This window comes from Platalea leucorodia (assembly GCF_965183815.1).
Source record: "Platalea leucorodia genome assembly, chromosome: 22".
Taxonomy (NCBI): domain Eukaryota; kingdom Metazoa; phylum Chordata; class Aves; order Pelecaniformes; family Threskiornithidae; genus Platalea; species Platalea leucorodia.
The window spans coordinates 2,632,621-2,649,217 of record NC_138844.1 but is presented as its reverse complement, the minus strand read 5'-3'; the positions used below and the strand labels follow the sequence as shown (position 1 = coordinate 2,649,217).

Genomic DNA, 16,597 nt, shown 5'->3' with positions numbered 1-16,597 from the left:
TTTACTGCGCAGCATGAACTATCACGTAGATACTACGGTACATCCCTACCTTGGGACCAAAGCCAGTTCCACACAGATTCTGAATCCACCTTCTCCTGAGGGTTACGGAATTTGGAAAGTGCTCCTTTTTTACGATTCCTTTGACACAGCCCATTATTTCCTAGTCTGCTTTCAGTAACTTGACAGAACACAGACTAAAGTATTAAAATGCGCACACGTGGCGTATCATCACTCTCCAAAGTCGTGCTATATTAAAAGCTGATGCAAACTAGGAGCCATTCATATCCATCTGTACTCTTCCCAGTTCAGCAGCAGCCCATTCAAAACTGGGCTCCTTGATGCCAACAGCGAGTCGGGTTTTTTGTTTGTTGTTTTGGGGTTTTTTTAAATGTATGGTGAGCATAAGAATCTTAACCAGTGACATAAAACACCTATCCCTGGGGCTATAAGGAAAACTGATACACTGGGGAAGTTCAAAGTATTAACCACAAACAAGACTGCTGCAACGAATATAAAATTGATGAACTGTGCTATCAGCACTTGTTTACCTGCTTGTGAGCATGATCGTAAGAGTTTATGTGGTTGTCAAACTCTTGATGCTTTTGATACTGCTTGTCACAGAGTTCACAGTAGAAGTTTGCTCTGAGGTCTTCCAAAGCCTTGGCAATTGCCTTTTCTTTATCAACATAATCCTGCAAAATTAACAAAAAAAAGAAAAAACCACTTCTGTTAAACATCTTGGAAAACAAACTGGAAGACGATGAACTAGGCCTTTAAGGAAAACCTTAGTGTACACTGATGATTATATTTATTAAGCTGACCAGTCTTTGCAAATTAAAAGGTACGAAGGATAACTTTGCAATACTACCAACCTAGCCCTGACCCAGTTTCCTAACATAGACAGAACATAATCTTGTCATCAGTAAAAGGAGACTGCTTAAAAAAACCAAAAAAATCTAGTGCTGATGGCAGGAAGGCAGTTGGGGCTGCAAGAGGAGAGCCTGCTGGATCGTCTGAGATAAAGAGAGAGGTTCAAAGCCTCAAGCTAACACATAAACAAACTGGCAGCTGCCTGCTCGCATAAGATGCGCAAAATACACATCGCACCAAGGAAGATCACTGCTTTTGGAACAGAATCTTAGAACTTCAAATGCTGATACTTCCTCCATTTTGAGTGCTAACAGATGTCTGCTTGATCTCAGTTTGTCTGCAATTCAATAGGGAGGAACACAGATCCGCGGCTGGGAAAGCACAGTTCCGAAACCACTGAGCCTATTTCACTTCAGTGTAATTTTTCAGTCGGTGAAATCTTCCCAGGAACAATGCTGCCCATTAAGCTGAGCTCAAATACAGTGATTACACGGGGAGTGGGTACAGGCAGTTGCCATTTAATAAAAGAGAGGGAGAGAGATCGCCTTACAGGTTGCAGACAGTATTTTTTTTCCCTTAGATAATTCAACGTTTGTATAGGTGCAAAGCCAAACCTCCAAGCAAAGGTGAAGTGTCTAAATTGGCGATGGTCATGTCCTCCCCTCTTCCGCTACAAGGAAAAGTAGCAGCTTTTGGATTAGCAGTGGCAAAAGGCTCTGGGACTCGGTGGAAATCCCAGTCCCTCAAGTGGCTGTAATGGCTTGAAGTCCCAGTGCCTGGAAGCGAGGCAGCGCTGCTCCGGAGCCCCGTCCCCAGGGCAGAGCCGCAGCCGATGCAGAGCTGGGGGGCTCAGCAGCCGGGGGGGGCTCTGAAACGCACCCTAATCTCAGAGCTAAGCATCTTCTTCCTCTAGCCAGGGCGTTTCAATTACAATCCCACCGGCAAAATTAATAAAACATCGCCACTTTTTAGAAGCAAGCTGGGGAAGGTTTACTTTAACAAGATGGAAGCACTTACGCTGATGCATAGTAAAAAAAAAAAAAGGCCACAAAGGCTGTATGACAAAGTACCCTGTACTAACACCAGCATACCCCATAGAGCTATTTACCATATGCATTTCAACTGGAATAATGAGAAATCATGTAAGAAAAACTAGCCTAACATTTGAGAAAAACCACTTAAGAGTTTAAGAGTTTCTGTCTTCAATACAAACTTCTTATGGGAAATTCCCTTGCATTTGCAAGAGGAGCTAGCAAACATTTAAAGAAGATATACTATGAAAGCTTTTTTTCTTTTTATTTAAGATCTTGTTCAAGGCAATATGGTTTATCTCCCAGTTACCACACCAAAATTACATTAAAATAATATTGCTGAGCATGCTTTCTATAACGCAAGATTCACGTAAACAATTTCAAAGGCGGGGGGGGAATATCTGAAAAATTCTACAGCTAAAAGGTTTTTTTCAATTTAAAGCACTGTTCACCTTCTAAATAACAAAATAATCTATTTCAAGTTCCTGCTTCCATCTATTAGGGGAGGCCCTTGTTAAGAAGAAGAAAAAAAGAAAAAAATCAACTAAACTAGCTAGAGGTTTGAGCCTGAAGCAGGTCCCCAGGAAGACAAGAAAGGGAAACAGAGCAGCGTGAGATCCACAGAACAATGACATTTCAGGTTCCTCTGAAACCCTAAACAAGCTTCCTGCACCACGCGTAGGTTTTGTTTTTTTTTTTAGAAAGCATCCTGTGGCCAAACAATGAAAACACAGCCATTTGAGTGACCAGAATCTATACAAAAGAAGGGAATTAAAGAACATTTCTTGCTTGCTTCTTGGTTGCAGAGTTATCTGAAATTCCTTTGAGGCTCACTGAATGGCTAATCAGGATGCGGCCACAGTTGGCAATTACATAATGGACTCCTGCGGAGCAATGAAAAACATTACGCTTGCAGAGATTTTCACAGACTAATACAGAAATGCAAGAGCCTAACAATAAAGCATGCTAATAAAAACACATCTGAGTTGGGAGAGACTGCTACTGCTCCACAGAGTTCCTGAAAGAAAAAAAAATCCGTGCCGAATAACGGCAGGAAGACAAAACGGTGAGAGCACTGCGCGTTCAACCGCATTTGAAAAGACAATTGCAAAACCCAAGAACTTTACCATAAATCGCGTTGCAGACCTGAGACAAAACATCATTACGTGCAATTCACACAAGAGCTCCCACCAATCACTCCGCAATGAAGAAATACTTTGTGCTCGACAGCTGCTGTCTGAAGATGCCCAGCATCGCAGCTGGGGGCTTGCTGCAGAAAGGGATCCAGGCTTTTGGCCGCACGCTGCCGGAGAACGGCCAATGTCAGGGCCAAACCTTCCCTTTGTAGCGTGCGAGCAGCATGCCGCCCAGCAGGAGATTAAAAACAACAAAAAGGAGAAATATCTTCAAGGAGAACGTGCACCTGGACGTAGAGGAACTGTTCGGCAGCGGCTGCATAAGCCCATTTAAGAGCACACTTGTACTTTAAAGTGTGCCAGAAGAGATCATTAACTGCCTTCAGCTCCAAACTAATAATTAGCTTTAAAAGTAATTACAATGGCTTTTATTTTTAAATGAACAAATATACCAGCAATTCACTTGCCAAGCAAGTCAAGGTCTCAAGAAGGAAAAAAAAAAAAAAAATCAGGAAAGGAGGCTATAAATTTTTGTAGCTGAATAAACTGCCTGCAGTATTAATTGTTGAACCGGTGAAATGCAATTTTAGATTTGCCGTGGTTATGTTTAACTTTAATGGAATTGAAACTACTTTTCCATTATTCCTCAAAGAATTAAAATTTATGCAAAACTGGCACTTTATTCTGGTATCTAGGGCTCTTCTTCAACCCCGGTACTTCTCAAATCTCAGGACAATTAAACAAGCAGGCTTTCCTAAGACTTGATGTACTTCACAGGCTGGTAAGCAGGAGAGTGGATTAAAGGACTAGCAAAGACCATGTCTCCACAGAGAACTCAGTTACAGCTAATCCAAGTATGCTCCAACATGTCATGCTCAACGCCAACACGATGGCCCATTTTTATCATTAAAAAGATAAGTCTTTGGCTTACAAAAAAACCCCACAGGTTTTCTAAACCCTGTGGAAATACAGAATATATGTGTGGGGTTTTTTTAACGCTGCCTGAGAAATTCTTCCAAAGAGATACAGCCCATCGATTTCTCAAAACTGGAGCCACGTCCTACCATTCCAAAGCAAGCGGGATTTATGCAACAATATGATAATGCACTACTTACTGCTTGCTCAGTAAAAACAGCAGATCTACGCCGCTTCCAGCTGATAACTGCCCATCTAACATTTGCATCTGCAGATTTTGTGCTGACAACGTGGCAGGTTCACTAGAAAAATTTGGCAGCCCTGGGTCTAGGGAAGGAAATGTTTTGCTTACCCTAGGACTGTTCTTTCCAGAACAGGAGCAAAGCACCCAGAGAAAGGCCTGCTGCTATCCTGTCGCTCCTAAGCAGCTAAACAATCATCAAGATTAATTCCAGGAAGTGAATAACCAGTTCATTAAAATATAAATAATCTCAACAATGACAAAACCCAAGAATACTTAATTCCAACTAACATTACCGCAGCCTAACGAGAAGAGCTCTGTCCTATCAGAACGTCTCCCCTCCCATTCAGCCCACGGGAACTTTGATGCTAATGCCCCCGTTTCAGTACCTTGTACTTCTGCCTCAGCTCCTCGGTGTCTTCTTTCTCCACCTCCAGTACACGCCTCCGCTCAGTGGCATCTTCGGCGTAGTCAAGCTTTTTTAAAAAAAAAAAAAAAAAAAAAAGAGAGAGATGCAATTTGTCCCATAAATACTTTGCACTACTGAGACTGCCAGAACGTGTAATTTTAAAAAGATGAGGTTTGAAACAGAATCTTCGCATACTGTATTTCACTTTCCCTCTTTTGTCATCCCACAGCGTAACCCACATGCAAAACGGTTCATTAATCCTTCCGAGACGGAGGCTCGCGGCAGGCCCGTCCACTGCTGGCAGCAGCCTCGGCTTTGCAGAAGTGAATTTCAGATAGCATCCAGACCTCAGAGCTCGGGTACCCGGGGAAAACAGAGCACGCGTTTTGAAGAAGAGTTTTCTTACTGTGTAGATTTAAGAGCCAGTTTTTCTTTACCTTTGATGTGCAAATTTTCACTATTAAATTTCTTCCCTATCAACTCCCCGGGAGCCATGCAAGGAGTGACAGGGTGCAGGGCAGGAGCCAGAGACGGGCGAGCTTACCTCCATTTCCATCCGCCCCATGCCCATGACATCGTACTTGACGACGATAGGGATGGGATCCGTCCTCCCTGTAAGAGGAACACACACAGAGGCGGTCAGCGGCCGGACCGTCGCCACAGCTCGCTTTACACATTGGGTTTGGGTGGTTAGAGATCTTGCCTTGGAGTGCAGAGACCAGAAAGCTACAGTGAACCAAACACAAGCCATTCTCACAGCTTACAGCCAAACCTGCTTCTCAGCTCCAAACCGGTTACAGTTAAATGCACCCTGAGTACCGATAAACGGTATTTTCTGAACATTAACTGGTCACGTAAAACATACTCGTGGTTAATGTTCAACCGTGACAAGTCCTAGGGCAGGGCTGTCAACAGGGCTTGAGAGATCAGCCTTCTCCTCAACGCTTCCACATCAGGCAATACATTCTCCTCATCTTCTGATGCAAGTGAAAAAGCTATTAAATACATTTTACTGCTCTACCGCATTAATAATTGATTAGCACTTTCCTGTAGAAGATGTGGAAGCCTCCCTCCCGCCCACTTTTGGCCCTTCCCAAGAGTACGGAAAGCTGACGGAGAAGCGTGGCGCAGAAGCCAAGCTCCTTTCACCCAAACGCCCGCCCGGTCCAGGCCAGGTGGTCGAGCACCTGCTTCCCCGGCCCCCGCGGAGAGATGCTCTAGCACTCGCTCCGTCATCTGTAAGCTGTGAAAAGGACTAGTTGCGAAGAAAATTGACTTTGAACTAATCAAACTATGCTGGAGATTTTTTTTTTTTTTTAAAACATATCTTTAATCCACTCATAACCAGCCAAACAAAGCAAAATGGGGCAGACAAGCACTTTACTACCACAGCTTTTGTTTTAAATTATTATTATTTTTATTTTTACATCACAACTCGCGCTGTTCGTTGTGATGTAAGCCCACTGAAAAAGTACTTACCTTATCCGGTGCATACCTTGAGTAAAAAAACAGAATGTTTACTTCCCTTATTATTGCTCTTGGTTTGGCGTAAACAACTGTTTTGTTATACACACATACACATATATTATACCTTTGGGCTAAAAGATCTACAGGTTTTAATCATGCCAGAAATATTCCATTGCCATCCACATGCGCAAAAGGTTAAAGTCTTTAAAACTGCCTCAGAAAACCTGTGTAGGCATCGCCTCCTCTCCTCTCCAATAGCAGCTTTCGCCGACTCCTGCAAAACGACAGCCCGCAGATCTCGGACTCCACGGAGTCCTCAAAGGGAACCCACGCTGGCCAGACCTGTCTCTTTTTAACTCTTAAAGTACAGAGGCATGTGTTTTGCTTTCAGAAACAAGTCCGCTTAATTAATCACTTTATGGTTTTGTGTATACGCCCATAAATTTGATGGGCATATATCCACCGAGTCCAAAAACAGTTATCACGCTGATCCAAAATAATATTTTGAATCGAGCTTTCGTTTGGGTATTTTAAGTGTTCTCCGTTTGAAAGTGTTTCTCTTACGCCCAATGGTATAATAAAGTAAGCAGTGACTGCAATTTTTAGCAAAAGGACCAAATTAAAGACAGGTTATAAAAATGACTTCCTAAGTGCAATATCACTTTCATAACGTCTCAGCCAGGGATTTACTGGTAAGCGGCGAACCCAAATGGAATGGCTGGCAGCAAGTGCCAACAACTGATAGGAATTTTTTTTTCAAGCTTTTTTCTTTTTGTTTTGTTTGGTTTTTTTCTTTTTTAATTGTGTTTCTCCAGCAATCGAGATCATTCATCGCAGCCTCATTGCCCTGGTAAACCCCTGCGTACAAACAATGCATCAGTACTTTTGCCTTCTAAGGCAGTCAAAGTTTTTTGGTTTGGTTTTGTTTTGTTTTGTTTTTTAAATCTATTTGGAAATTGCAGTAGCAAGTGCTAGTGCCCATCGTGTTGGGGAAAAAAAAATCAAGTTTGGACAGTATTAGAAATTTATGTTTAAACTGATTTTGGCAGTTCTAACACAAACAGAAACATCCCTTCTTAGCAATACCCTTTAATGAACAAGGATCAGACAAGTGTGCATAAAGAAAGGAAAGGAAAGGAAAATGAAAGACCAAGCAGAAGGATGATGGCTACAACAGAGAAAGTAAGCCTAACATATTGGTGCACTGATGACAAAAGGAGTAATTCAGTCTGAAAATAAAAAATTACCACTGCTAAGTTTACCATCACCACAACAAGTCCAGGATCATAACGCTGTAAAAAAGAAACACCATTTGTTAGGCAGAAACCATTAGGGGCAGAAAATAGGCCGTTTGTAGTAGGCAGGTAGGATGGGTTAAAAAAAAAAAAAATAATAATAATATGAGGCTTCTTCCTCACCCCTCCACCCCATCACCATGCTTCGCCCTGTGGAACCAGGGAGCGGGTAGATTTTGAGCAGTTGTTATTTGTTTTCAGAGCTGCGCTCGCAACCTGAAATTTCTGGGCGCTGGAAGAGGTGGAGCTCCTGGTGACGGCCCAGTTTGAAAGCGGCGCTGAGGCACATTTAAGCAGGCAGTTTAGAAAGGCAACAAATCAGGACCTTAAGGCAATTACAAATATTTTGGGTCAAAAGGAGCTCTGTTTTCAGGTAAGAGGAGAATATTCAACGTAAAAAGCGATGCCTTTGTTTTAAATTTAACCATTATTTCATTACGAATGAAATACCACGGCAGCCGGCCAGCGCAGCCGCCCAGCGCCAAGCCCGAGCGCTCCGAGCACGTAACGCGGCCACGGGCAGCAGGGCCCATCCCCGCCACCGCGGCTCCGGCCGGGGCAGCGGGACACGCTGCCGGGCAAAGCGCCGGGCCGTCGGGGCCGCGGGAGCCTCGCTCCGTGTCCTCGGAAAGCCGCTACGGCCGAGGGAAAGGAAGGGGCTCTCTGTTGCCAAAGGGCCAGCTCTCACCCCGCTGGCTGCCAAGAGGGCTGGGCGGAAGATGGAGAACAGCCAAAGGGGAAAATGGGACTTTTTAGGTTAAGCTCTTTAAGTTCTCCTTTTAAAGAACTTCCTCAAGAGAATTTATGCCAGAGCTACTGTGCATGCCAACGGGATCTTTACCAGCATGTAAACATGGTTCTCGGACGTTGTGGGACTCCCAGGCTTCCTGCTGACCCTTTGCGGGTACACGGGCAGACTCGGACGGGAAAAACTGAGCTTTCAAGAAAGGGCAAGAATTCCCACGCTTCATGCCACTGTGCAGGGTTGCCAGCACCGCCACATCGACAACTAACCGCCCCGTACGGTAAATCATGCAGAACACACAAAGCTGTGTCCGTGCCCCGTCCCCCGACACCCCGGAAAGCGTATTTTCTTTCTGACCCAGGTCACAAACTCTTTCCTTTCCAGACTGGTCACATTACACAGCCTACAAACCCCAAAGCAGAGAGGGTTATTGCATAAAACACTTCCACGCAAGGGGAAAACCTCTGTGGAGAGGATAAAACATAAACCTCCAGCAGGATGGGAAAAACAAACAGCTTACGCAAGAGGCGCACCTTAGAAAATCCAATCTCTTAAAGTAAATTAAGTTTGCAATTATTTCCTTAATTCTGAAATTAAATGAGATTTCAAAACTGACCAGATACGTGTGTTTTGTTTTCCTCTTCCCAAAGAAATGGGGAAACCTTTCTCCCAGCTTATGAAAAACCGCTCACCCCCAAATATGCCCCGACAGCCGCCCCCCTTCCTAGAGCCCCGCGCCTGCCCAGAGATCTGGCAGCGGCAGGCAGACCGCAGGCAGCACCTCGCCGGGCAGGCTGCTCCAAACTGATTCCTTTTTAATTGCGCAAAGTTATTGGGTATGAGCAAACACTTTGCCAGCAGTGCTATAACAAATCTTGGGAAAAGAGTTAATCCGAACGCGTCGGGGCTTTAGCGTCAGCCCCCGCGTCGCGCTGCACGCGGAGGATCATCGCGCGGCAGCTGCCAGCTGCGGGGAGCGTGCTCCGTCTCTGGACGCGGCGGGTGGATGCTGCTCTGCTCGTCGGAACAGGACGCTGCACCAGATGGACCTGCCATCTGAGCCCGTCTAGAAACGCTGGCGTTGTCAACACTACTGCACATTTTAGCTTTTTTTTTTTTTTTTTTAAACAGCCAAAACAGAAAACAGTTTTCATCAGTAATTTGCAGAACTCCTCCCTCCAACAATATCATGCCCTGCAATAGATATAAGGCCTTTCTGAAGGTCTAACGGCAGAGAAAGAAAAGGATGCTCCCATTGGAAAAAAAGATGTACCCCCAAAATTATGCGGTAACGTAATTCAATCAACATATTTCAGTGTATCACTTATGCATAGCATGTAAGCACCAGAGAGGTAACACAACAGCCTTAACCCTGCTCGCTATGTTGACATGTTAATAGAAATTCCTCCCAGGTACAAGCTTTGTGGGATATAATCCTAGAGGACTGATTGATATCACACTCTTCATCAGACGAGAATTTCATTAATCAAGCGTCTCAGGAGGATACAAACAACGGGAAGGGATCTCGTTGAGCACAGATTTTTTACGTATTCACTGTCTTTATGCTACAACTGAAAACAAAGCCACGGTAAGAGACAACCTTCCAGGAGGTTTTAATTGCTCTTGGAAAGGGACTGCCGCAGCGATTAGAAACACGGCTGCGCGAAGGCGATCACATCGCTGGATTTGCTCTGGTGGACAAGGTGGATCGGTTTGGTCAGCACCGGCGGTACAAACCCCCCTGCGGGCTGTGAAAGGTCAAGGAGCGCCTGGAGCCAGGTACCGACGCCCCCAGCGCTACCGCGCAGGTACAGGACGTGATCGCCATCCAACTGCACTGTCTCTGCGCAGAGGTGAGAGAGGGAGGAGTCACCGCCGTCGTGGATGAGCTTCATTTTCAAAGACGAGGATTTTGCAAGCTCTCAAAACTTCCCTGGGTCTATTGCACATTTCCATAGCCCAGCAGCTGTCGCGTTGAAACTTCAGACTCCTCGTTCAGTACATCAAAAGGGGAGAGGTGAGGAAATCCAGTAATTTTTACCGGTGAACAAGCCTTGGCATGCTGTGTGGTGCTCCTTGCTGGCTGAAAATGAAGCTACATTATCAAGCTTGTTCTGGCTGCTGCAAGAAGCAAACAAACAAACAAGAGCAACCTTTTATCCTGGTCTCCTTTGGGAAGTAGATTTGCAAGCTCATCCTGTTTATGTCAGATTTCTGGAAGGGGTCGCAAGCAATCAAGAGATTCAAATGAAGCCTGAAACGTCTGTCATCCTCAGCAACAAGCATCAAGTCCCAGTGAGGAGAAACTGCTTTGCAAGTACACAAAAACTGCACCATGAATTTAATCCTTACTAAGCAGGAGAGAAATGACAAGCAAAAGGCAAGTTGCAAACACCCCAGTCACATGGAAAACTTCAAACAGGAGCTCAAAACTTCTTAGACACACAAGCCGAGGGTGACACTTGCAGAAAACCGAGCAGAGCTCCCTGAACTTCTGCATGGGAAGACACACAGCGGAGTCTGGGTCAAAAAACATCCCTAACCCAAATGATGATCGGTATTAAAGACAACGCAGAAGATGTAAGAGCAAGAACATGAATCTCGGTTGATCTAGAAGAGAAATCAGAGATAAGAGTCGCTGTCTGTCTTCATCTCGGTAAGTGAAGAGGGCTAAAGAGCCCTGTCTGATTTAAGGCTACGCTGCAAGAGCGGGGGCAGGCTGGGCACGGCCACGACCACTTGCTTCCCACAGTTTAATAAAACTGCGTTAACATTATATGAACACAAAGGGCAATAAAGCCTGATACTAAGCCAAGGGAAGGACATCTCTGCCACAATACACGTGTGTCACTGAAAGAATGATTGGCTACACACACTCAAGTAACCCACAAACTTATCACCCGTCATCGAAGGAAGGATCTTGCACATTCGAAAGCAAAAAAGGGGGAAACTGCTTCCCCCAAAGGGGACGGAGGCGTGAGGTAAACCTTCCTCGAGGTCTGCGGTCTTGTGGATTTCGACATGGTAATGAAGATTGGTGTGATGAGAGCAAGCTTTCAAAGCCACATTACCCACATTTTTCCAAGCTAACTTCACATGAAAATATTAGTCTTAAAACTATTGTAATGATTTATGATGCAAACACAAGCGTGGAAACATAAGTCTATGCCAGAATTCAAGTTCCCGTGAGGACATGTTAAGATACAAGATGATAAGATTGTGTTCACATCTATTTCTTGGGTAAGACTGCCAAATCATTCCATACTTAATGAATAAAGGCACTGTTAAACATTTTTATCTTTCTCTTCCATATTTTCTTCTATTTATTACAAAGCTTCAAAACCCAGAAAGAAATATAACATTCCTCATCTCCTCATGGTGTTTTGCTCAGATGCTCATTGTTCCATGCTCTCAAGGCCTGACAAACATCCAGTCTGTCTGGCTTTGTGAGATCAGAGGATTTAACAAATGGAAAAATATATTAATATATTAGCTGTAAACCATTTGGCAAACTGGTGACAGAGCCAGGATTCAAGGCCTCTGGAATTCAAACTCTGAGCTTATTTCTCCAAGCCGCAGCTGCCAAGCGATCACATTTGCGACTGATCTCAGTTGCTCGAGCGGTCAAAGCTCCGCTTATTACTCCCCACACGTCTAACGAAACCGGCATCCAGAAAACATGGTGTGCATCAGCCGCGGCCACCTGACAGAGTCTTGGAATAGTGACTCTTGCTGAGCTTGATCTCAGCAAGGAGAATCAGCACAGAGGCTGCCGGAGAAGGGATATTTCCTGCCTTCGCCACAGGATCACTTCTTCACCTGCAGGCTCTCCTCTCTGCACGTCTTCTAGCATTTCTTTCAGACGGTTCTGTTCTTTCGCTCTACTCAGCCTTTATACCAAGAGGGAAAACAAGAGCTTGTCTGAACAGATTTAGTGAAGACCATGCCAAATAAGAACTGCATCGTAGTATAACTGAAGGGGGGGAGCGATGACTATATTTATCACCACAGAATTTGCAAGTCAGAGCAGAAACCCACTTGTGCTTTTTTTTTTTAATTGAAAACCATGCAACAAAAATACAGTTAGATGGAGGAACTGAATTCTAGCATTTTCTAACAGATTTGATATACCTGACTTTGCTACCTTGTTAGACAATTTGCACGCTCATGAAAGGATAAAAATAAAATCAAAGTTCTGTTATGCACACTTGTAACTGCTGCTGTCTATGTGTCACCAGTACAATTTATACCGTGAGCCTGCAGCACACCTCGAGCAACAGGAACAGCACCGTCTTGACACTTTGCAAAGGGTTTCTCGGTTTTAGCCTGAGTGGAAGAGAAGCAGCGTGCGGGAAGGGGCTGGCAGCTTTACACGGCGCTGCCGAGAGCCCCCGTGACACCGGCCGCGGCTCTGGCTGCGGGCAGCCTGCCTCCCCCACGGCAGCACCGCACTGCCATTGCTGCTCTCCAGCGAGAGCCCACCAGCCTTTCACAACAGTCGTGCTGAACGGATGCCAAAACTTCGCTAAAAACATAAGCAAACGAAAAGGAAGTTATTACTAAGTAGGAATAGGAATCAGGGGAGAGAAGGCATTTCTTTTGGACTACAGGTAAAGCTACTGCTGCTGCAACTAACTGCCCGCAGAGGGACCTCCCTGTTCTGAACACAGCCACCTGCTGCTTCTGGTTCCTGAAAAACCGGGATAACCCAAGGACTAGTGGGAAACAGTATCCCACAAAGCGCTGCCCTCCACCTTGAAACTTAACTTAGTTTCACACCGAGTAACATTCCCATCGCAACAACAACCCAGCGATGAAAGGGCCGCCCCAGTCCCCTACAGGCAACCGAGGAGCAAACTCACATGAAGGTTCAAGGCTCGATTCCAGGTCTGCACAAAAACTCCGTATTATCTAAACTATTTGATTCGACAACATAAATACTTCGGAGTAGCTATACCGTGACAAAAACATGCTGCCCGTCACCATAGCAAAATACTAGATTCTGATTCGCTTCTCAGAGATACCACAAAAGACCAGGATAATCCCAGTCTTGGGAATACTGTGGGAAGGTGAATTAAATCAATGCTTTTAAACGTATCAAATTAAACACACGCTGCACGCTGTGTGTGAAGGGAGACAGCCGGTGGTACAGGGAAACTCGACAGCTTTCTGTACAGGTGTTGGAGCAATTTGTAAAGTCCCAAGGCTGCAGTCAAACACATTTCCATACGAGAGGACTTTCAAAAGGCAAATCTGGAAAAACACGTTGAATAGTTAGTTATTGCCCAGTACCCACTCACGGGGCGACCCTAGGTATGAGATCTACCTGCCCGCCAAAGCGGGTCGGTCCTTCCTGAGCGTCCCTCCCGTACGACCGGCAAACATCAGACAAACCTTCCTGACCGACCGGCCTGCGCTCTCCAGACCGCCTCCACGCACGGCAAACCATCCCTTCGGAGCCGCCCGCCCTCCTCCCCTCCACAGCCCCTGCTGCCACAGGGAAGCAGCGCGATAGCCGCAAGGACGGGCGGACGGCGGCAGATGGGCTCAGCCGTATCAGAGGTGGGGGCATGAACGACCCCTTAAAGCCCGCCTGCGGCTTTTAGCTGTCGAGTCCACCCTGTCCAGAGGGATCAGATGCTCCCCACCACACACGCGCTCTAGTCCTGACCTCGTCCCAGGGAGCCACCTCGTTCTTTGGCTGCGACTCCTCAAACGAGCCGGATGACTGAGTCGAGAGCGCCGCATCGAAACGTCAGCCAGTCTGCAGCGCTAGGTCGTTTCGCTGAGTCCTACACGCTGTTCCCCGAGCGCAGCGAAGGAAGCCACGGATTCCCGTGTTTTCTGGCAAAGCAAGTTAATAGCCTTTGTCTTTCCTAACGATAGCAGTCACCTACTCTGTTCAGTTTTCCCCAGCCTAATTAAATGAGATTAAACTACTGGTTTTTGTCTTGCACCTATACCTCTAGAGTACTATTACCTCGTATTAAACACACAAGTCCAAAAGAGAAAACAGAAGTTTTCAGGACAAGTTGGTGGTGTTTGCTTTTTATTTTTTAACAAGACTTGTCAAAAAATTGAAAACACAGGAAAAATGTGAAGAGCTTATAAAAATATTTTCAAATGTATGATTAAAATTATACCACTTCTGCATGTCAATCTCTCAACGCTTTTCATAATAATACTCTAACTTAATGTGAAATACTTATTCCAAGAGAAATCATTAGAATATTTGAATGCAAGATTTCACTCAGCCCTCTCGTTCCCCGTCTGACTCTGATGTAACTCCTCTGATCGATTCACAATCCTCAGTCTGTTTAGCACAGGACTTCACAGGAAGGTCAGACAGTGTTTTTAACCACATCTTTTGCTAGTTTTATTTTTTCAGCAGACCACAGATTTCTAGATCATCAATCACACGTGTTCCTCCCCAAAGAGAAAACGGTCCACAATCACCATTTTCCCATTTGCTAGAGCACAACCATCGCAATCTCTACAGAAAAGCGGTTCCCCAAGCCATACTTTGCAGATTTAAAAAGTTCCCTGTCAACTGGCAACCCCCTCTTCTCTGCTTTTTCATATTCATTGGCTGTTCGCAAGTCAAAACATCATTTCCAAATATAGCACAAGTTGTTTGTGGAAAAAAATGTGAAAAACATCAGGAGAAGAGATGAGCAGAGGAATGACTCTGCTGAATTCATTACGAGCTTCTCCAAACCAGTATTCTAGCACTTGCATGGTCAGAGACGACAGCACTGTCCCTGTCCGATACTCCACTCAATACGCATCTAAAATAAACCAAAAGATGCAGATCTGTTACAGTTAGGATACAGCTCTGTCAATAAGGACACGGGTTACTTGCTTTCTTACCCACGTGGCTCAGCTCTTCCACCAGCTACGACGGCTGACAAGAGTTACACCGCAAGGCAGCAGCCCCGGTAGGTGCAAAACCACTCTGCTTCTGAAATTCTGCAGAGAATGAGCCCATCTGCTGGGGACCTTTGTACTACGACAGCAGATTTTTACCACCAGCAACTAGCAAGTCTGAGTTTTAGGCTATTCCAGCTACCATCCAGCGAAACGGTTCGGCACTCTCACCTGGATTATAGCCACAGCGGGTAGTTAACACGAAGGAAGCCAGGACGGTACCGTCCTGCAGCGTGAAGTTCTTGTTGAACAACAACATAACGGCCTTACTAGAAGAAATAAGCATTTATGACCGGCAAGTATAAGGCAGCATAACTTTTAGATTCACCAAAACTAAAGAGGGAGCCCCAGTTCAGATGAACATCTAGAATTAAAAGCTACATAACAAAAATAAGCACACTGAACTCATCAATTTCCTTTTAAATTAAAGTCAACTGCATGGACAAAAGATGAATGCAGTATCAATTCTATGTATGTAAACCAAAATTTAGGTTTTTGAAGGTTTGTTGCAAAGGCCTCCTGCAGGAGGTTTGATGCCATATCCGCAGCTAAAGACTACTTGAAGTGGTTCTACTTCTGCCGTACCCCTTAACCGCAGGCTGTTTAAGATTTTAGGCTCGAGCACAGCACGAAGCAAGTAGAGTTAACAGCAGAGATGCTCTGCATTTGCTATTCTTACATCTCTTTAGAAATCTCTCCTGGTCTTTTCCGAGCAAGAAGGGAGCATGGAAGAATCTTTTTGTTCTGCTCTTCCATTCTCAGTGCACATCAAGTGACTTCACTCTTCAAACTCCTAGAATAAGATTAAAATTGAATGCAAATGTTTCCTTCCTGGCAGTTTATATTTGGATTTTGGGACGGTCTAAGATTCCTGTAAAAAGGTCACTGGATAATGAATTAAACACTCCCAACAGGATCATCGTCAATGCCACAGGCAACGGGCACGGGCTCTAGCTGCTCGTAACGAAGAGGGAGCGAGCGCCCGTGATGTCTTTACATCGAGCAGAACTCCTCTGCATCCCCTGCCTCCCCAGCACCTTGGCCGGAGAGGCTGTTTGTCTGTCTGTCACATGGACAGAGCGCTGCTTTCCTTCCAGAAGGTGACAGGCACTATAAAACTCCTGCACGCTCTCCAAAGCCTACATTAGGAAGGTTTCAGCACCTACCTGGGTTTAACTAGACAGGCTATTTTTAAAATGCAGGAAAACCCTCACAGCCCATTCCCACGATTTGTCTGTAGCTTCCAGACAGTTCAAATCACCAGAGCTTCAATAATACGTACGAGATATGGTACAGATTCAACGCTTCGAAACGCACAGTGGGAAAATCTAAACCCGGACAAGTATCCCAACGCAAACGCCTGCTCAGCCCCGCGGGCAGCCTGGCGCTCTCGTCCTCAGGACACGGTGACACCACCCCCTCGCCCCAAACTCAAGACCGTACAGTCATCTGCTGCGTCACGTCAGCGCCTGCGACACCACGCGGCACAGGGCCCCTCGGGGCTGTGCTTTTGAATCCGGCCGGGAGAGGAGTTTAGCTTCTTTCAAGTCTCCATGTTTCC

General features: G+C 45.4%; 1 protein-coding gene across 6 annotated transcripts in view; it reads right to left on the bottom strand.

The window, feature by feature from the left end:
- Positions 1–16,597, bottom strand: part of GPATCH8 (G-patch domain containing 8) — a 57,677-nt gene that overhangs the window by 15,508 nt on the left and 25,572 nt on the right. For 4 of the 6 annotated variants that reach the window (XR_014230412.1, XM_082332129.1, XM_082332133.1 and 1 more), the window contains 3 exons: positions 5,147–5,214; positions 4,583–4,669; positions 549–692 (listed from right to left, as the gene is read on the bottom strand). Coding sequence is in view for 5 of the 6 variants with exons in the window: in XM_082332129.1 (XP_082188255.1) it covers positions 549–692; positions 4,583–4,669; positions 5,147–5,214 (299 nt within the window). In the remaining variant the exon portion in view is untranslated. Of the gene's footprint in view, positions 1–548; positions 693–4,582; positions 4,670–5,146; positions 5,215–7,316; positions 7,362–16,597 lie in introns of all 6 variants that reach the window. The other 2 variants (XM_082332131.1, XM_082332132.1) reach the window with 2 other exon arrangements.